Below are 21,508 nucleotides of genomic sequence, written 5' to 3'. Positions count from 1 at the left end.
ATTTACACAATAGAATATTACGCAGCAGAAAGGAAGAAGGAGCTCCCGCCTTTCGTGACAGCACGGCTGGAACTGGAGAGCATTATGCTAAGTGAAATAAGCCAGGCTCTGAAAGGCAAATACCATATGATCCCACCTATAATATAACCTAATCAATGAAACAAACAAGCAAGCAAAATATAACCAGAGACACTGAAATTAAGAACAAACTGATAGTAACCGGAGGGGAAGTGGGAAGGGATAATGAGGGGAAAAGGGGAAGAAGGGTCATCAAGGAACATGTATAAAGGACACATGGACAAAGCTGAAGGGGGAAGGATCCAGGGTGGGAGGTTGGGATGGCTGTGGTGGGGGAAAAATGGAGACGATTGTACTTGAAAAATAATTTAAAAAATGAGAGAAAAAAAACGAAAAAAAATTCATATGACAAAATGGAAGTCCTATTCACCTAATCATTTTTCTTTTCCCTTAAAAACAGTTCTTAGAAGGTCTTTGGGGTGGGGAGCAGCACTTGAATAGGTGAGTAGGTGTAGAAAGCTCCCTTGTTTTCTATTCCTCTCTACTTAAAGCATCAGAGGCCTAGAATTTATTGGTTCATGAGGTTATCTGTTTCTTGACAGACATTAAAATCAATACAGTTTTAAACACCCATGCATGAAGAGTACACTTTCTTAATTTAGCATAGATTTCTGCTCATAGACCAGAGAGCACCATAGCCGTTTTGTGCTAACTGTTCCATAATGCTGAGATTAACTCATTTTCAGTTCACACCAATGTTTTGATTAGACATACAAGGTTTCTCCTAATGGATTTCCATTTCCTCTGAATTATCTTTTTACAAAAGGTGATTTTTGTGCATAAATGTAGGAGACAAAGTAGCACAATTTTAAAAATTAAGTTCATTATTTTTATTTATTCCATGGTCATCACCATGAAAACAATGTAAAATAATTTTGGTCAAATGACCAATACGAGCATTGGTTCACTGAATCTTTTCAGCTTAAGACAAGAGTGGTGTAATCTTGGTCAGCTCAACCAACAGAACACAGAGAACATTCAGAGTTAAATATGATACCTATAATTAGGGAGACCTATGGTTATACCATAGCAATTTTAGGGATGAGGTAATTTGGGGAGAGTTGAAAAAGCAGCAATTAATTAAAAGTTTTCAATGCAGTTTATTTGTGCCGCAGGACATTCTTAGACACCCAGAATGCTCTATAAAAGAAACCCCTGGTACCTGTTGTAGTAACTGGTTAATGTGGCATGTAATTAATGGTATAGAAATATATCTCTCGTACTTTTCATATTCTAACTTCACAGGCCTTTCTATCAACTCCCTGGGATCCACGTGGCTTGGAACAAACGAAAAAAACCTGTGAAACAGCCAGGGATTTAAGGAATTATGTTTCAGTAAGGAAAAGTAGAAGGGTGGCGATTAGATTAGGCAAGGTGGGAAAGTGATATTGGCAGGTAAAGCATTGGAAAGTTACAACTTGGGTTATTTTTTAACTGGCGTCCTACAAACGGCCGGCGTGTAGGTATCTCACTCTCTAACTTGTAAATGAACTTCAGGTTCTCTGTAGTTCAGGAGGCTGCTGAATCTGAGAACCTGGCGGCGGTTCAACGACCCCACCTTCAGGGTTCCCTGGGGGCATCTTCTGGAGAGTCTGATTGTCTAGGGCCAAGGCACCAGGAAAGCACGAAGTCTAGGGAGCGAGGGCCACCGGCACCCAAATCAAACACAAACGGGCCTTGCTCCCCTTGGGTGCAAACTCTCCGGCCCAGAGCAGAGCGGGAGTGGGTGGCTGGGCGGTGGTTCCCCTAGCGGAGGCAGAGAACCGCGCGCACGAGATACGGGGCGCGCGGCGCGCGGCGAGGTCCGCTGGCCACCGCCTCCTCCTCTCCCCGCCTCCGCTGCCTCCTCCCTCCACTCGGTCCGGCCTCCCTAGATCCCTCCCCTAGTTGCTGGCTTTCGCGGCGGCAGCAGGCTGGGAGGGTGTGCGCCAGTGGAGAGGTGTCGGCAGCGAGGAAAGGGAAGTTTCAAGTGGAAGGTCGTCCGTCCACCGGTGTGGCCTCCTGCTCTCCTACGGCAGCATCATGGCGGAGCTCAGCGGTTCGCCCGTGCACATCCAGCAGCCCCAGCAGGCGGCTCCGGTGACATCGGCGGTGGCGGCTGCGGTCCCGGCGGCCGCGCCAGCAGTGCCGGCTCCAGCGGTGCCCGTGGTCCCGGCCCCGGCGGCACAGGCCGTCGGCTGGCCCATCTGCAGGGAGGCATACGAGCTGCAGGAGGTTATCGGTTAGTGCTGCGGGCGCGGCAGGGCCGGCCCAGGCTGGGCACTAAGGCCGGGTGGGAGGTGCGGCTGCCGGTGGAGGGGGTGCTCGATGCTGGGCTCGCCTGCGTGCACGCCCTGGGAGGGAGAGCGGCCGGCTTCGGGGCCTACCGGCTTCAACAGTTTTTTTTTTTTTTTTTTTTTTTAATTTATTTGTTCGTCTGTGAGCACTGGTGCTGCAGAAGGCGGCGCGGCGGATGTGACTCGCACTGCAGACAAGCCGCATGCTGCAAACTTTTATCTCCCAGATTGCCAGGGCGGAGGAGCAGGGGACTCCGCAGCCCCGCAGCATCTCCCTCCCGCGCGCCGGGCGGTCAGTGGCCAGTGGCCACGAGGGTAGGAAGCTGTGGGAGGGGTGGGGTTGCGGGGGCACCGCCCTGGGCTTCCAGCGACCCCGCCTTGCGCCCCGGGGGACCCTGCGGGCGCAGCCGCGCCACTGCTTTCCAAGCTCCGCGTCTGTGCCCCTAGTCAGCAGCCTCTCGAAGTGGGTAACCGAGCGACGAGCTACGTAGAAGTCGGGGAGGCCCAGGTTCTTAGTCGAGGCCGGGGGATGCTGCCTTCTCTCCCTGTCAGCCACTGCTCCAAGTCTGCTGTGCAACCCGGCTCTCCGTGCTTCCCGGGTACCCGTCTCTCTTGATGCCGGGGCGCGCCGCCTGCTGCCCAGTGGGGCAGCCCGGGGAAAGCAGGCGCCCTGGCCTCCTGCCCTGCACTGGACAGATGCTTTCCTCTGTTACAGGGCTGAGCTGCAAGGTTGAAACCCGAGGCTGTCGATGTTCTGCTCCCTTCTTTCAGTGCCTTCTAGTCGGCTCACAAATACCACCTTATCTTACATTTTAAAAAGCCTGGGAAAGTCGACCAGCAAGAAGCCGGAGTTACTTTCCTTGGGCCAAGCACGTGCAGGGCCAGGAATGTGTGTTGACCCTTAGAACCTTACCTATTGGATCATCCCGTTTGAGAGGCTCGTTAAACCCAGTTACAGAAGCCTCCAGGTGTAGCGCGCCCTCAGTTTCCAGTCTCACCGGCCCTGGGATGGGAATGCTTCTTTCCCATAATTTGATAGTTAAACACGGTAATGAAAAAGGGATTCAGAATCTTTATCTTAAATACTATTTTGCTTTTCATTAAAAATATTCTCCAACCCCCCTTCTTTCAAAAAGGTAAGACTTTCATTAGGTGTTTAAATAAGCCTTTATCACTCTAGAGTGTGAATGAAACATAGTGCAGACAGGAAGTATATATATATGAAAATGATGGGCAGAACAGTAACCTAGGATATAAAAGCTTCAAATAACCTGAAATGGCATGTCTACAAAAAATTCTTTTAAATTCCAAACCCTTCATAACTTTTTTGCCAGACTCTCAAGGGATGAGTCTTGGTCACTGCCTGGATTAAATAACTGCAAGACTGTCCGAAAGCCTAGGGTATTCAGTGAAGATCCTTTCAACCTGGCAAATAAACCCCTTCATCTTTCCAGTTTTACTGGCAGTCCTCAACCCTCCCATATTCTGCTTACATTAATTGTACCCTGAACAGTCACCTGACCTAGGACACATTGGGTCTTTTAGTCTTTGCTGCCTTTGCACAGGCTCATCTCGAGGTGTCCATCTTTGGAGTGAGTCTCATTCAGCTTCCAAGGCTGCCACCGTGCATGTTCTTGAGAAGCCTTCTGCTTCTCCTGAGGCAAAGTAGTGTGCTGCTTCTGCCCCTCTATTTACATACCTTATCACATGTAACCCCGTGGTTCTTGTTTGCTCTACAAAGGCTGAGGGTCTTCTGCGTCCCTAGCATTGTGCTAGGTGCTAGCAGTATAGAAATTAATAACAATGGTCCCTGCCCTCATGGACTCCAGGTATTTATGTAAATGATTCTACAGGATGTGAGGAGTGAGTACTGGGAGGGCACAAAGGAGAGAGCGGTTGCTAGGAGAAAGAAGGAAGCAGGCCATTTCACTGAAGACTTGAGTCAGGTTCTGAAGTCTGAGTAAGAGTTAGTGAAGTGCTTAATGATTGCTGTTGCTGCCCTCTGTAACCACCTGTGAACTCCGGGGTGGTGTTACAGGGCAGTGTTATTTCATCCTCTGTCTGCAGCTCGTCCATACAAGTTGAATGATGGTATCTACCCCATAGTTTACCATAGGGTAGGGGCCAGAATTTACTTATAGTTAATTTATATGCTTATTTTGCTAATTTTTAGGGTTAAAATGTAAGCTTTGTCTTTTGAAAACCTACGACTTAGTTAACCAGTTTTGTAAACTAATGAATAAAATCTTATTTCAGTTTAATTTAAGTGATGGTGTTAGTCACAGGGCTTCTTTTGGCTTGCTATAGCAGTATTGGTAGTTATGGTTGGTCAATTTAATAATAATCAAAAGAAATTTGCTTGAGGAATTTGAGAACAGAAGCACCTGCTCATTATTTCTGTCCCGATTTTTTCACATTCATACTGTGGGAAGAACTTTGCCATATTTTAAATTTATCTCATTTTTTTCCAACTAAAAGAGATGGCCTGTGTCGAGGATATGTTATGTTGAAGAAATCAAATTGTCGGAATAGGATTTTGCAAGGGTTTAATGTGTATAGGAAATTACAAACCCATTTCCATTTAGTGTGTAATGCTAGTTGAGTAATTAAGAGTGAATGTGGTTAAGCACTTTTGCTTAAACATTACACGTAGAAGTTAGTAGTTCAAACACTGAACCAGTTTGGACATGAATGTCGAGGGACAGCCTTTTCCTCTCCTGGCCAAATAGCAGGTGACATCTGATAGGGCTCCAGCAGTGTGAACTGTGACCAGCAGGAGGCTCAGATGTGCCAGAGCAGAAGGCCAAGGTGTTTTAACTTTCCAGCGTGGCAAGGAGCCCTTTTTTTTTTCATTTCCTTCTGGGTAGAGGTTGGGGCCTCAAGATTGGGAGAGAATAGGTTTGCTAATATCCAAACAAAGCAGGTTCAGTTGTCTGACTTTTGTTTTAGAAAAATAAACACAGGGTTTTGCAAGTCTAAAAATAAGGTTTCCTCTTTGTTGTATTGTTCTTGTGTTGTAAAAGATCAATGGAGAATTTGTAATGCTCTTAGGGGTAATCTGGTTCAGATAGTTTTACATAACCTAGAAATGAAGGAAACTCTGTGGGAGGGAGATTTATACTGAGAGAGGGGTTAGCACTGTTGTGAAATTATTACATTTTCTCTTACCCATTGGTATTCCCGTCGTTGTAGATTTCAAATGTTTGTCTTCTGTAGGAATAACTGCTCTTTGGAGGCTTTCTAACTTATTTATACTCTTCAGACTCATTCATTTTTGTTCCTCACCTCTCCCCCATCTCACCCTCAAGTTCCTTTTCACTCTCAATTTCCTTTTTTAGAAGTATAAGGGGCACCCAAAGATATACCATCCAAAAACTTAGTTTGCTTGTTGGTGATAGTACTACGATCACCTTGATTTACTGAAGAACAGAGGAAAAGTGAGCCATGCACACGATGTCTTGGGCATCCCTTATAGGACTGAACAACCTCAAGGGGCCTTTCTGCCAGAGAGTGGTGGTTATTGCAATATCAGTTTCTGTGTTTGAATCAGACAGTGCCAGCAGGTGCTGTTACCTTTGCTGACTTTCCTCAGAGAAACCATAAATACACTTGGGCCTCATAGTATATTTATTTTTCTTAGATTTTTTACAGGCTAAGCCTGTCTGTAGTTTTTGCACTTGATTTCTCAGTGTTGTGCTTTTGTCCTGGGTGGTCACTTAGAATGATCTGAAAGTAATACCTACTGACTTGGGAGTCCTGGGGAACAAAAAGAATGTGATTCCTACCCTCCTAGCCACGATTTATTCAACCATTCAGGTGCAGCCTTCCCAGGCCCCGCTAATAGACACACGGCCAGGTCTTCAAGGCGCTTTCTTCCCTGAGTGAGACCCGCACACCCACGCTGCTCTGGGCCCTTGGAGTCTGTGGGTTAGGGATTGGGCCTGGCGATAGCCATGTGCTGGAGGGATCTGGAGGACAGACAGTAGGAGCCACGCTGGGTCACTGTTGTTTTGAAAGACCTCTGATGGCCAGAGCATGGAGTGTGTGTTCCTGTTGCTCAGATCCTTCAGTCCACATGCTCAGCTGCTGCGGCTGGTTTGTTAGTTGGGCACTTCGCTTTTAACTTAAAGAGGCCTGAGATGCTTAGCCTAAGACGGGACTTTTGATTTCCATAGCATATCATTTTACTTTTGGTACAGAGAAAAATTGATTGAGAAGTATTCTTTTTGTATTTTTTAGATCATTGTGGTAAAATTTACAAATATACATAGGATTTAACATTTTGGCTATTTTCTTAAGTGTACGATTCAGTGGCATTAACTACATTCACAATAGTAATGCTCTTTTAAATGGGCTCTTCAAGCCACCACATGGGAAACATCTTTAAGTAAAAAGAAAGTTACAATAGAATTACTGCGATCCTTGCTTTATTTATGCATTTGATTTATGATCGATAACATTATGAAATTTTCCCTGAGCATTAAGAGTCTGCCACAGACTACATTTTTGATGGTATTTGAGAGTAAATTAAAACACTGCGAACTCTGGAGTCAAAGGGCCTGGTCTATTTCATACCTTGGTAATGGCAGTCACTGGCCTTGCGACCTTGAGCAAATTACTTAGATGTGTCTGCATTCAGATCCCTCATTGGTAACACTGAGATGATAAAAATAGGGCTGTGAGGACTGAGAGAATGTAAAGCACTGAGAATAGGGCCTCCTGACACACACAGTGCTTGCTCTCAGTTAGTCTCTGCGGTAACTACTATAAACTGCATTTGCTAATCCGATTCAGGTTATCAGAAGAGAACACAGTCTGTCTCTGGCAAGATTTTGGAGTGGCTTGAAGAGTTTTCCTCTACTGAGCTTCTATCAGGGAGGAAGCAGGAGGAAGAGGGGGCCTGGTAGCCTGCTCCTTCCAGTGGGTGGCTAGAAGGTGGCTCTCAGAGGCCCACGTGGGACTGGCTTCCCCTCACACCTCTGCACCTCTGCACCTCTGCCGCGGGAGGAGGCTGGAGAGGCCTGTGGAGCTCCTGGGGATCGGGACAGCTCAGGGGTTGAGGTGCCAGGTGGCCCTCTGACAAGTGGTGAGAGCATCCTGCGGGAAGGCTGCAGGGAGGAACGGCCCATTATGAAAAGGCTCTGGGGACAACATGCTAAGGCTGCGCTTTTCTTCCACCTCTGAGTTTGCCCTGCGGAGGCTGCCATGCTGGCAGGAAATGCTGCTGACTAAAAGAAATAGTCACTGTCCCAGTGAGTGAAAGGACAGGGGCATTTGTTTTCAGATAAAGTCATCACTATTGCTCCCCTGTCTCCTTCCCTCTCTGCTTTCCCCTCAGCTGGTAAGTATTCTCAAGTCTCCCTCTCTCTATCTTGAACAACAAGAGAACAAAACAAGACACTCTTACTACTCCTTCCTTTTCAAGCTACAAGCTTATTTTTTCCTTTCACACAGCTGAGCCCTTTGAAAGAACCTCCATTCACTTCTCAGCTCACTGCAACCTGGCTTCTGCCCTTCTGCTAAGAAACCAAAGTTGCAGTCTCCACAATTTCCGTGACCCTTCTGTGGCCAGAGCCGGTGGTCACGGCAGCCTTCTCCCTTTTCCCCTCTCTCTGCAGGATTTGACACCACTCTCCTTCTGCTTTCCTGCCTGACCCCGCTCCAGGATGCACTTCTCTTTCTGTCGGAGGCTTCAGCTTCCACCTACAGTGCTGAGGGTCTCCCTGAGCTTTGGATCAGTGTGTGGGCTTCCTTTTATATGTCTTTGCTTAGCCATTCCATAGAACTTCATATTCAAAACTAAACTCACTGTCTTTCTACTTTTGCTTCAATCACAATTCTATTCCTTCAACATTCTCTGTCTTCCTTAAGACCCTCAGGTGGGAAACAGAAGCATGCTGGTCATCTTCCACTTTCCCATCCTCCGCCCTCTCCCACGTGTAATTGGTCGTCAGTCCTAAATATTCCGCATACTGGATGTCTTTGCTCTGTCTCTAACTCTTGGTCTTCCTCTTGGCCATCACCAGTTTAGTTGAGGCCCTTACCCATTCTTACTTGGATTATTTGTAATGACTTTCTAACCAGGTTCTTATCTCCATTCTTGCTTCCAGCTCTAGTATGCATGGCTACCAAAGTGATGCTGCTGTTACCAAAATTTGTCTGTTACCCTCAGGCTTAAACACCTTCAGTGGCTTTCCCATCATCCTCAAGATGAACTCTGAGCACGGTGTTTAAGGCCTTTTGGAACTGTCCGTTGCCTCCCTTTCCAGCAGTACCTTGCCATTTCTGTCCTCAGCGCCAGCCCCCAGCCAGTAGGGACCTTTCGTGGTTGCTGGAATGCTTCATGCTTTCCTGGCCTCCGAGAGGTAAGCGTTCCCCTCCTTGGGAAACCATTCCACCGCCCTTTCCTTCCATTTTCATCTGTTTAACACAGCTCCGTCTTTCCTTTCGTCTCACCTTCATTGAAGAGTACTCTGCATGTGGAAAAGTGTACACATCATAAATGTGTAGCTTGATGCATGCTCATAAATCGAACACACCCGATCCTTTTAAGACCTGGAATAAATGATCCCTCTTCACAGAAACTCTGCCCCTGAGCCTCCTTCCCCCTTGGCCCCCTGCTCTGTTAGGCAGTTCACCCCCTAGCAGTCCTTGCAGTGTGTGAAAATTGTTTGCCTTCTTGCTCATCCCGGCGCTACATGTTAATTCTTAATTCCTTCTTGAGTACAGCATCTCTTGCCTCCACACTCTCCACCCCACATTAAGTATTTGATAAATGTGTTCTAGATGAAAGTGAATTCTGGGAATACTCCCTCCCTCCTTGTGGAAGAAGAACATTGTCTGACTTGTAAAAATTTGCTTTTCTGGTTCCTGATGATTTGCTCTTGTCTATGGCTAACGATGCTGCTTATTTACTTGCATTTGGACCAGTCGTCTTAAAAAGCAGGGGTGTCAAACTCATTTTCACCGGGGGTAGGGAGGGGCCACATCGGCCTTGCAGTTGACTTCAAAGGGCTGAGTGTAATTTTAGGACTGTATAAATGTAACTGCTCCTTAACTAGGAGCAAGGAGCTTGGCACCGCTGCTGGGTAGAAACATGGTACCGGGCCAGATAAAATAAGGTAGAGGGTGGGATTTGCCCCGTGGGCCTTGTGTTTGCCACCAGTGTCTTAAAGGGTTCTGTGTAAAGTAGCTCATCAGTTTTCCCTGATCAGGAGTAAGCACTTGAGTGCTTCCACCTGCCTGTGTCGTGCAGGTGGGCGGGCAGGCAGAGGCCAGCTTTCCTGGGGTCATCTGACTGTGAGGTGGCCTAAAGGGCCCAGAACTCCCTGCCACGGCTGTGGCACCCTTTTACTCAGGCGCTCGGAGCAGGATGGGAATGTCCCAACACCATCTCCTTTTCTGTAGAGCTTCCTTTCTCTGTGTCTGGTTTTTGTGTTTATGTGGAACCCGACCTTGAAGAACTCTGTGGCTCCTTTTGCTGTGTGGAAATGAGGACTGCTGGAGAAGGTCAGGGGTGCAGGCAAAACAGGAGCAGATGAAACTGTCAGGGCGAGTGGCTTCGAAGGGTGGCGATAATGGCAGGAGATGTATTTTTGTAAATGGTGAGGGACCGAGGGCGATAGCATTGGGGCAGTACGTGCTGAAACCATGGAAGTGGGTCTTTCCAAGTGAAAACCAATCTAATAGGTGTTATAATTCCTTTGAGGTTTGTTTTTTGGGATTTTCTTTTTACCTATTTAAATAGAATTCTCTGTGTCGTCCTGTGACCTTTTACATCGCCCATTCCCACCTCAGGACAGTTTTGTTTAAATTATCCCAAAGCGACTCTGAGATGGTGGAAGTGATTTGAGTGCTTCAAGTGTTTCTTTTTGCAAATCTGCTTTGCATTGGTCAAGTTTTTGCTACTAACGAAGAATTCAATACGTTAATTAAAAAGGCATTTTAGATTTGGCTTAACTGGGAAGCAGAGGAGAAATAGCAGTCCTTTAGAGAGTGGATTGGCAGGGCTTCAGCTCGACAATTGATTTAGGTAAACACTTTGGAAGCTGATGGGAGTAAAGCTGATGCATTTTAAGTTTCCTCTCACTTGCCAAACAGTTATTTGAGAATAAAGTCTGGCTAAGCTTTAAGAAACTTCTTGGATATTGAGGAATTACATGAATTGGCCTTTTGAGCTGCTTGTATATTTCGATGTGTGGAAAAACATCATTTAAGGTAGTTTTATTTGCAAACTTCTTCCCAGTAAGTGGCCTTTATTATAACTCTCAGAGGCCTAGGATTGGGCGCACCCATGCAGTTCTTCCCTTAGGTGAAAATGTACATCTTGGTGATACTTACTGGGTTCTGGTTTCTCAATCTTTAGGCCCTGCTAGAGAGATCTGTTTCCCAGAAAGACTGGTACGACAAGCAGAGATTGATGACTGTCTGTCGTAGGAGTGTTAGATCTTCATTTGGGGAGTATTTTGAGGCCAGTGACCTGTGACAGTTCTGAGACTTCTCACACTCACTGTACTGATGGCTGAGGTGTTAGCAGGATTTGTGATCTTGTTTTGGACCAGAGGCTTCAGTGTCTGTATTTCAGTTGTTTTTGTTCCTGCCCCGTTTAGTTTGGAGATTGAAAAATGGTGACATTTTCTGGCTCGGTGCCTATTGGCCTATCTTGTGTTGCTTATTTTAATTTGAATTATCTGTTCTGTTTGTCCTCCCTCCATTGGCCCTTCCCTCCCTCCTGCTCTCTCTCCTTAACTCCCTTCCTTTCTTTCTTCCTTCTTAATTGGCATTGTCACCATCCCCTTTGCTTAATTGTGAGGTGACTTAAGAAATCAGGGGACCGTGCTCAGGGGAAGGAATCATAGGTCCATACTGGCTTTTACAACTCGGCTCCCGAGTGAGGAATGGCAGAACATAGAGGGATGGTGAAATTTAATTTTGAGGAGGCTGAAGAGCAGATCCATTCCCACTCCTTTGTTTTACAACCGAAGGCCCTAACAGCCTAATTTGAAGAAGTTGTTTGTCTGTGGTCCAGAAGTCCTTCGAATCTCAGGCTCACGATTCCGACCTCGTTCACGGCTTTCGTCTACTAACATCACATTGACTCCTCACTGGTGGGAAGGAAGAAGTTGGGAAAAGCTTTGAGTCAGTGAGTTTTATAACCACCTGGGAATAAATCGCCATGTAGATAGTAAAAGTCTTACTCATTTAGAGATGTTAAAATGATCTTTATCTGTATTTCACTCTTTACCAGGCATGTTTATTGAACATGTAAACCAGGTGATATATACACATGAAATAGTTTCATTTCAACCATCATCTTTTGCCTGGTACTATATTTTTAATCTTTAGTGATAACCTGTCAGTGAGGAGGAGGAGGGAGGGGTGTGTGTGTGTGTGTGTGTGTGTGTGTGTGTGTGTGTGCGCGCGTGCTTTTGCTGGGGAAAGTATTGTAAAAGGTTGAGGGGCAGTGAGGTGAGGGTGAAGACTGCACGTGAAGTCGATGAACTTCCTGGCTGATTGTCACTGGAGCAAAGCTTCTGCACCAGAGCCAGACAGCTGTGGCCAGGCTGATAACGTGGGACCGGGTGGCCGCAGACAGCAGTGTTCCTCGCAGAATGTCTGCCTTTAGGCTGCCCAGTTCTGTAGCCAGTAGCCACATGTGGTTATTTAAATTTAAATGAATTAAAATTAAATACATCTGTGGAGGGGAGAAGGCTAACTAGACAGAGCACAGAGGATGTTGAAGGCAGTGAAACTACTCTGTGTGATCTTCTAACGGTGGATCCACGTCATTATACATTTGTCCAGACCCCCAGAATGTGCACCACCAAGAGCGAGCCCTAGCGTGAACTGTGGACTCCAGGCGGTAATGGCACGTGAATGTAGGTTCATTAGTTGTGGCAAATGGGCCACTCTGTGTGGGGGCTGTTGATAATGGGGGAGGCTGTGCCTGAGGGGGGGATATTTGGGAAATTTCTACCATCTCATTTGTGCTGTGAACCTAAAACTGCTTAAAAAAAACCTCTTTAAAACAATTAAATCAAATACAGTCCCTCAGTTGCACTCACCGTATTTCAAGGGCTCAATAGCCAATTGTGGCTGGCGCAGCTGAGGGGCTGTATTTTAATTAATTGTAAGTCTATAATTCTCACCATTCTAGAAAGTGCTTAATTGGGTAGTACAGATACAGACTATTTCTGTCACCACACTAAGTTTTCTTAGCACTGGGTGGTCATTTCTCAGAAGTGTTGAAAAACTGACTGATGTGACTGTGGTGGTTGTACACGTCATGGGCCCCCCATAACCCGCTGAGGCAGTGCCTGACTTGGGAGTGTGAAAAGGAGACGTGCAGTGCTAACCTACTAAAAAAGAACCTTTCACTTTTACTCCGTGCTGCGTGTGAAAGCCAATCGATCCATATTTTCAGAACCACAGTCATCCCTTTTTGTGCGCTGTGAACCAGATACCCCTGTTGACGCAGGGAGGTCGTCTGGAAGCGTGAGTTTTTATCCGCCCCACTTAACTCATTCAGGGACGTCCTGTGAACACACGTGGATCCTCCCAAATGAAATCCACTGTTTTCAGAAGTAGCAAAATGTTTCATATATATATATTTTAAAGAAATCACTTCAGAGGCTCGGGGTTGGATGTGGTAGACAGAATTACTTCAGTTTATCTTCTTTTATGCTGTGAAGAAGGAACTGACTAGGTTTTGTTTTTTTTTTCAATGAAATTGCAAAAAAAGTTGTGAAATTACCTCTACTTAGAAACAATAATACCTATCTCAATTTTAGTCACTTAAATTATATGTTTGAATCATGGTCCCCCTTCTTTTCCCTTGAGTTTAAGAGATTTTGGTATTTGAGTAATTGAAGAATTAATGGTTTAGCCTAGTTATAGATCACAAAGTAAATAAAACATCCAATATTACATCAGTACATTGATAGAAGTTCAGACTCAATAACCACTGTTTGGGGTAGGGGACCTGCTTTGTTGGCAATGGGAATCAATGTCTGAGGGGGTGAAAAAAAACTATGTAAAGAGGTTGTTAACTGGATTTAATTTGGGGCATTTCAAGAACAGTCTGTACGTTCTCACGTTTAGGATACCTTGGGTGGCCAGGGCCGTAAGAGAATGTTTTACCACTCAGTCCTTTGCTTTTTCTGCAGGGCCCTTTCCAGCGCTGGGGCCCTCAGCGCAGTGCCTGACCTTCACCAAGGGCTGTTGTGGAAACACTTCAAACAGGGCACCTTCCCTGGGCGCTTGGACGGCTGCAGTTGGGCCAGGAGAAGTGTTTCTGTGTAGTCTCACGTTGTGATCCTTAGGACAAACAGTATTTTTGGCATAAGGCAAGATCAGAGCTAGATTGTTTATCTCTACGAAAATAAATATTCATTAGTTGTTTAAAAAGTGACAGTCTCTAGGGCTAAGAGATAATGAGCCTTCCAGTTCACCCATAGTTATCTTCCTGTTTCCATAGAAGCAGGGAGACTTTTTAAGGGCTATAATTTCGTGTCCTGCTCTTTAACACCCATTAGAATGAGACAATATAGGCAGCTCTGTAGCCTGTGTATTTGCTTAAATAGTCTTAAAGGGAAAGGGGGATCGCTGCCCTGCAGCCACTAGAGCAGGTAAAAAGTCACAGCCGGGCCCGTGTCTTGCTGTGCTATGGGCGAGAGCCATTTCGTGCCCCGTGTGAAGACTGAATGGCTTTCTGTCATTTGTTGTTGTTTTTAAATTAAATTTTCCTTTGTCTCTTAGAGCTGCTTGGAAGCAGGAGAGGGACAGAAATATGAAATGTGATCTTTACACAGGCTGACTGAGTGTAAAACTGATCTTAGCACAGTTTATTACGTATAAAGAAGCATTGTTTCCTTCAAGGGGACCTGGTGGAGAGGGTCGACTTATAACTGATAGCTATGTTTTGTTTTAAATTAAAAAAATTACCCATCTCTATCAGCCCTCCTGATGGGGAAATGAGACTGATTTTCTAAAGTGCCATTAACCTGCTCTTGCCATGTTCCCAGAGGTGTCTGAAACAGCTGTGGCCCTACTGGAACACTTAGTTAACATTACAGAAGGACTCCAGACGGAAGAGTGCTGTTAGTTGTTTAAAGTCACGTTTGTTTACAGCTATGTTTAATAGATTCTGCATCGCCACTTCATGGAGGTAATAAGATTATCCAGGACCAGCGACTGGGATTACAAAGGGCCGTTTGTCTGGAGGCAGGGAGGGCAGAAGCAGAGCCGCTGGCGGACAGCAGGAGGAGGGGGAGGGTCAGGGTGGGATTCCTAAATCAGATCTGTAAAGCCAGAGAGAGGTGGGATCACTGACAGGCAGACGAGCACGAGGCAGCTGAAGACCTGACCCCTCAGCAGGGGTAAGTAAGAGAGAAAGAAATCAGGGGCATATCGAAGTTTCAAGTTTCCAGGGGTTCAGCAAGAGGTCAAGGCAAGTAGGGACAATGTAAGTTTTTTTCTAGAAAATCTAGGGGCAGCATTTTGTTGAGCCGACACCTCATTTGAAGCTCTGCCTTGGGTGTCTCGGACACATTGAAATCCTCAGTTCTCTGAGTGTGGATTCTCACAGTCTCTGTATCAGCTATGGATAGCCATGTAACAAACCACCCTGACATTTCGTGGCTTAAAATAACCACCGTTTTATCTGCTTACAGTTCTGTGAGTGGGCAATTAGGACTTGGCTGGGCAGGGGGATTCTGCTGGTCTCACTTAGGGCCAGTCTGTGGCCGGTTGGGCTGGGCGATGTATTTTAAAATGGTCTTATTTGTGCGTGCAGTGGTTGGTGCTGGCTGTTGGCTGGCTCCCTCCTTCCACAGATGCCTCCTCATTGTCAAGGATGCTCATCTGTACTTTATTCCTCACCTGTGGCTCTGTTCCAGGATAGCTGGAGAGGAGCGGCAAGGACCCTCGAGGCCCAGGCTTGGTAGTCATGTGCTACCACTCTGCCTCACTTAGTTGACCGGAACACATCTCAAGGCCAGCTCAGATTCAAGGGAAATTGGCTTTCCTGCTTGTTGGGAGGAGTGGTAGAATCACGTGGCAAAGAGACATGTGTATAGGGAGGGGAGGAGTTCTCATTGCCATCCTTGCAAACTCTCTACCACAGCAGCCTTATTTAGCTCAAGGAGGGTGAATATCATTTGTCATTCATTTAGTTTTTGTTTTTAATTTGTGAAGCAGGAGCTAAATCTCCAGTGATCTTTATCCTGCTTGTGGTAGTGTGGTTGATTACAGGTTTCATAAACTAATTGGCTGTATGAACTATCCATCAGAATGATTTTTGCTCAAAAAGTCACTTTAGAAATGCATAGCTTGCCAAAATACCTAAAGGTGTTGATTCTAATGTGATATTTGAAGAGCAAAGGGGAGTGTGTGTGTAATGTTGATCATTTTTAGCTTTGAGGCATTTTATTCCAGACTGACTTTCTTAAGCCTCAACACCACATTAAAAATATAGATTGTTTGCATGCATATGTAATTATTTCTCCTGCCACCTAGAAGTCAGCGGAGTAGATCCATCACAACCCTAAAAATAACACGTCCACGTGTCAGGACTCGGGTTGGGGGTAGACTGGCTGAGTCAATTATGAACACTTCTTTACTTTGAAGTCAATCCAGCAGTATTTTACTGCCATTTGTATTATCAGGTTTTTTTTTTAATTGCCGTCTACTAGGATAAAATGATGAGAATCCCAGTAATAGTTATTGACAGAATTTGCCCCTTTCTCTGTAGTGGGTCATGTACCGGTGGCAGAAACAGAAGACGAGAGATGTACAAGTTTACCGTTTATCGAATGGCAAAATTTCTGGTAAAAGCCCTTATCATAAAATATATGCTATCAGGTGTGGAACGATGACTGGATGTCACCTTTATAAATTTACAGATTGAAAGGCTCAGTGACGTGCCCTTTATGTCAAGAGGAAACAGACCTGTGCATGGATTGGAACCATGGCGTCCCCTCCGGGGGTTGGCCGACGCCTCTGTCACGGAAGGAAGAAAGAGCGCAGAGCGTGAACCTCTGAGCAGTGAAAAAAGTCCAGGCTGATTTATTTTAAACTTGCCAAATATTGGACGAGTAATTTAAGTGGTCACTATAGAAAATTGTGTAATGGAGAGGGGTAAAAAGGGGAAAAGTTACCGCTAGTTACCTCTTCACCCAGGGCAAGGTACTGTTTGAATGTTGGTGTAAGGGTGTAATTTTAAGTGGGACAGGACTTTTTTTTTTTAAGGAAAAACTAAATTGATTATTTTTGGAAATCGATACTTTTTTGCATGCCAAGAACTTTCACATTTAATTTGTTTAGAGTAAGAAAAAAAAGTCTTAGATTAATAATTACTTGGCAAAAGGGATTTGTTTCTTGAGAATTTGGTGCACACCGAGAGCCAAGCATACTTTATCACCACTGGACAGAATATGGGCGTGTGTTTCTCTTATACTTAAATGTTTGCAGAATCCCAGAATACATTTGTAAACTAATCTTAAAACGACATTTCCATTAAAATTGCATTTTAGTATTTCTTAGAAGTGTCTGTTATACTTTGCCTTCTGTCCTCTGGGCTCTATGGATCACCTTCTTCTGATACTAGTTCTTTGGTGACTGGACGTTCTAGGGGAGGGGGAAGTGAGGAGTAACTTTCTCGTTGTTTCTGGGTGCATTGAGCTCTGTGTTTGATATGACCTCTCAGTGGGAGAGTTTCCTAGGTTGGGTAACTATGTGATCTCTTTTTGTGCAACTAGTCACTGATTTCGTGGGAATGCAGGAGAAGTGAATCTCTATGAATTGAATTTGATGATCTAAGTGTTGAATTTTTTTGTCTCTTAAATTTCAAGGATTTCATAGCATTTTGAACAAAATCACTATTGGCATGACTAGTCTTCATTTTATTTAAAAAAAGGTTTTAAATGACAGAGATTTAATAAATACTTTTGTATTGAGTAGGTCAAAATAACACCCTTCCATTTTCATTTCCCAGAAATTCCCCTGTGTGGTCACTTTGATGTGCGTCCTTCAAGATGCTTTTCTGTGTGTACATATACACATACGTTTTTCCAAAATACAGTGTTTTTTTACATGTAATGTGGTAGCTAGGCATATTTTCTACAACTTTAAACTTTACTACTACAAAGTAATGTATATTACATATATATTTCACTTTTGTTCATTTTCTGTATATATTTATAGTAAAATATACACACGACAAGTATTCACAGCTGTCATTTCTCATAGATGCACCTCATTAAAAAATATGCCAGTTTATTTCCATCCTGGGTCCACTTCTATTCTGTGGCTGTATCAATACTTTAATCCTTTATTGATGAACTTACCGGCTGCCTCCCGGCTTCCGTATTTCCGTGGGATGGTGTCCAGAGGGAGGGTTGCAGGGGGCAAAGGGTATTGCATTTGTACTTTCCATAGACACTGAAGATTTCCCACAGTTGTTTGGCCGTCAGCTAATTGCCTTCTAGTTGTTTTCATTTCAACCTTAAAGGTAGAAGGGAGTTAGACTGAGAAGGCAGCTGGCCTTGCTCCCTGTTGGAACTGGACCTGGAATATCTGCGGCTGCGAGGAGAAATGGTAGATGGGGTGGGGTGGATTGGGAAAAAGAACAGTTACCATCTGAGTTTCGGAAGCGAAAGTTGCATCATTTTATGGACCAAAAGTATAAAATGTCAGGGAATTTAATACTATGAACAAATTTATGGAAAGATTTTCTGAATTGGTGAAAAGTCTAGAGCATAGAATATGACAGATTTGATTATCATGGCCTTTTGGTTACAAAGACTAGGGATTCACTGAAATTCCCCACAAATAAGGAATTAAAGAATCTTTACAGGTCCTTCCTTTTAAAGATCGATGTGAGACAGGCAGACAGGAATCTCATCCTTAATCCCAGGTTTTGCAGCAGCCCAGGTCTTTGGGAACTGCAGCCAGGTGGCTCTCGTGAACCCTGGAAGTGGACAGGACCTCAGCAGCAGGAATGTGCACCTCACTTCCGAGTCCTCTGCCCTGGGTGTGACTTAGCCAGTCAGTGTGTGTGTGTCCGGCTACCTGTTCATTTCTTTCTGCCCTATTGTTTTGACTGAGTCAGAATTTTGGCTCATTGAGAGCCTTTATGGTTCTTCCAGCTCTTCATTATAGCTACAGCTGCTAATTGCTGTGTTCTCTTTTTATTTCACACTTTTAATACCAAAGATTGAGAATCCAGTTTTTACCAGGGGCCCCTGTATAGGACACCTGCCACCCTGTGAACTGCTGCAGGAATGGAAAGCTCTTACCTGGGGAGGGAACTTGGGTGTTGTGGCAGGTATTTTGAATTAGTATTTATTTACGTAACATGACCCTTAGGTAAGGAACCTATCCAGAACGTAATCCTGATTAATGTACTTGGTTGTTAAAAATATTTATGCTTACAAATGTCTTAAAAAAGCATTTCATTCTTTAAAGTCATTAACTACTTTCCTGGGAAGCATCCTCCTTTTTTCCATATAGCATATAAATTGGGAAAACTTATGTCCCTCTCAGTTGTAAAATGTCATTAACTCTGAAATACCAGCACCTGGCTTATGAAATATGGTCGTGCCTTTCTGCTGGACTAAAAGTACTGTGATGTAGTTCATTCAGTTTGTGTAAAGATGGCAAAGCTCTGAAATAAATACCTGGAACCTGTCGCTGCTGGAACGACTCATTTTCCCATGTGAGTAGGTTTATCTCAGATGGGCCTCTTTGTATATTGGGAAGAGTGTGAAGTTCTCCCTGATTTTATTAGGTGTTTGTCACTCCACTGTTTCAGAGATGAAAGGTGGTTAGTATTTCTCTGGACCATTTCTCTTGGATGCTGTGTTTTCTTTAGGGTCACAGTCAAGCATCCCCGCCCACCCCCCTCCCTGCCTTTCTTCCCTCTACTCCCTCCTCAACCCCAGTCTGCTTCTCTTTCCCACTAGTGGCTGGCAGACTGAAGGAGTCAGTGACTCCTGAATTCTAGCCCTTCCTTCACTCTGGTGTCCATTTCTTCAGCATCTCAAAGGGCAGTTTCCCTGTTATTTTTTAAAAATGCGAACCATGCTCATAAAATGCTCTTTTAGTTTGGTTGCAGATCACTTGAAATGGAATCTGATTTGAGAGGCAGCATTTAAGCTCCTGTTTAACAAAAGGTTTTGATTATCATCTTGTAGGAATTTTTGTTGGGTAAAAGAAAGACGAACAACATATTTGCCTTTGGAAAAGACAACCACATGGTTTTATTTGAGTCTGGAAAGTTTATTCTAGTGGTGTTGAGTTCTGTGTTTTAATTTGCTTCAAAATGCCTTTTTAGCACATAAGCAAAATTAAACATTGTTTTATTAAAGTCTGTGCAATGTTCTTTATTATTTAGGAGGAAAAAAATCTTTTAATTAGTTTTCGGTGAGGACATGTGTAATTTAAAACTCTCATTCTGACAGCCTGATCTGAGCTGATAGGCACGTTAATCTCAATTTGATTGCTTTGGTGGGTAGTTGAAAATGACCTAGTGCCTGGCTTAAAGTGCACTTATGAGCGTTCTGTATTTTGTGAAATAATAAAATAAATTTTCCTGCATGTTGCTTTATTATAGATTTGAATGTTTTTTATCTGCTTACCAGATTTAAAGAAAAAGCTAACTATTTTTCCTCTTGGCTATATGTTCCCTTGTCCACCCTTCCTCTGTCCCCGCCGTCAAATTCTGGGGGGTGTGTGTGTGTGTGTGTGTGTGTGTGTGTATGTGTGTATGTGTAGCAAGCTGCCCTTTCATGAGTTGCTTTGTAGCATGATAGTGCTCTAGGAAAGTGAATTTTCTTGTTTTATAAGAATTTCCATTCTTTTCTATTTAGGTTTAATTTTCATTACACTCTTTTCTTTCTCCCTTTGGAAATGCCAAAAGGTGTGTAAAAATGATTGCATACACAAGTATTATATGCAACTATTTATTATTTTTATGTGTATAGAGACCAAAAATGTATGTCTGTAATAATTATATATGACCAAAGGAAAATGTTATTTGACACTTGGGGGAGAATTTTATTGTATTTCTTAAGATATAGCAATTTTGGGGGGAAAAAGTTGAGAATTAAAATTCTTGGAGGATTTTCCCATTTCTGCCATTAAGATCGGAGGACATGTAAAGGTGATTCAAGCAGACAGGGTGATTCTGGAACGAATTTATGAGCATCCGCTGTGTGCCACGGACTAAACCAAGTACTTCATGAACTTTATGTGTCCTCCTTATCTCGTTCCTGCCACCACTGGTCTGATTATCCCAATGTTACAAATCAGGAAGCAGACTTGGGCAATCACTTGATTTTTTGAAGGTCACACAGCTGGACCTGAACCCAGCGATGTCTGGTTGCAAAGCCCCCACCCTTTCCAGGGTTCCCTTTGCCTCCTCTGCTTTTGCTATCGGATCTGCCTTTAGGATTCTCAAGCTATCAGGGCAAGGAGTTAATTTCGACAAGAGTCCCTGTTTTTAAAGTAGTGTTGCATGGTGGTTAGAACTGAAACTTGCACATCAGGCTGACTTGGGCTTGGATTCCTTTGGCGTCATTTACCAGCTTTGTGACTGAGCTGGTTTCTTGGCCTCGTTGTGTTTCATGGTGTTTTATCATCAAAATCAGGACCATCAAATCGGCCTTGCTGGATAATATGATGCATAATAAATAATAATGGTGATGTTGATTATAATAATAGCATTTAGCACAGAGGTGCTGTTATGTGTCAACCCCCAGGCTAAAAGCTTTTATTTAATCCGCACAACAGCCCAGTGAGGCAGGTTCAGTTCCCCTTTTTATTTATGGAATAAGGCTTTTTTGTTTATCTTTTCCACAGCATGTACCCTTCCATTGGTGTAGATAATTGAGTATTCACTGACTTAGAGAAATCGCTGTCATTCAATAAACTTAAAATTGACACCTATTGTATGGTCGTTAAGATAGATAAAATTCCTCCTCCAAACTTTTTATTTGAATGATAACTTTTTCATATTACTAATATTTTAACGTTTTTTTGTGTTGTTAAAAAGGATTAATCTTATGATAACTTAAGCACCGATTTAAACATTTTACAAGTGAAGATCATAGATATAAGTACCTACATTCCAAACCAATTTTATGTGTCTTCAGAAT

The 21,508-nt window shown here is 44.0% G+C and overlaps 1 protein-coding gene across 2 annotated transcripts in view; it reads left to right on the top strand.

The window, feature by feature from the left end:
- Positions 1–1,880: 1,880 nt before the first annotated feature.
- Positions 1,881–21,508, top strand: part of STK39 (serine/threonine kinase 39) — a 279,398-nt gene continuing 259,770 nt past the window's right edge. For both annotated transcript variants that reach the window (XM_053665140.1, XM_037140707.2), the window contains exon 1: positions 1,881–2,299. In XM_053665140.1, the coding sequence (XP_053521115.1) occupies positions 2,101–2,299 (199 nt within the window). In that variant the 5' untranslated portion in view covers positions 1,881–2,100. The remainder of the gene's footprint in view (positions 2,300–21,508) is intronic.

The sequence above is a fragment of the Artibeus jamaicensis genome, unplaced genomic scaffold (genome assembly GCF_021234435.1).
Source record: "Artibeus jamaicensis isolate MK-2021 breed Jamaican fruit bat unplaced genomic scaffold, CSHL_Jam_final contig_391, whole genome shotgun sequence".
NCBI classification, from domain to species: Eukaryota; Metazoa; Chordata; class Mammalia; order Chiroptera; family Phyllostomidae; genus Artibeus; species Artibeus jamaicensis.
The sequence above is the reverse complement of the archived record's forward strand: the minus strand, read 5'-3'. Positions and strand labels throughout refer to the sequence as shown.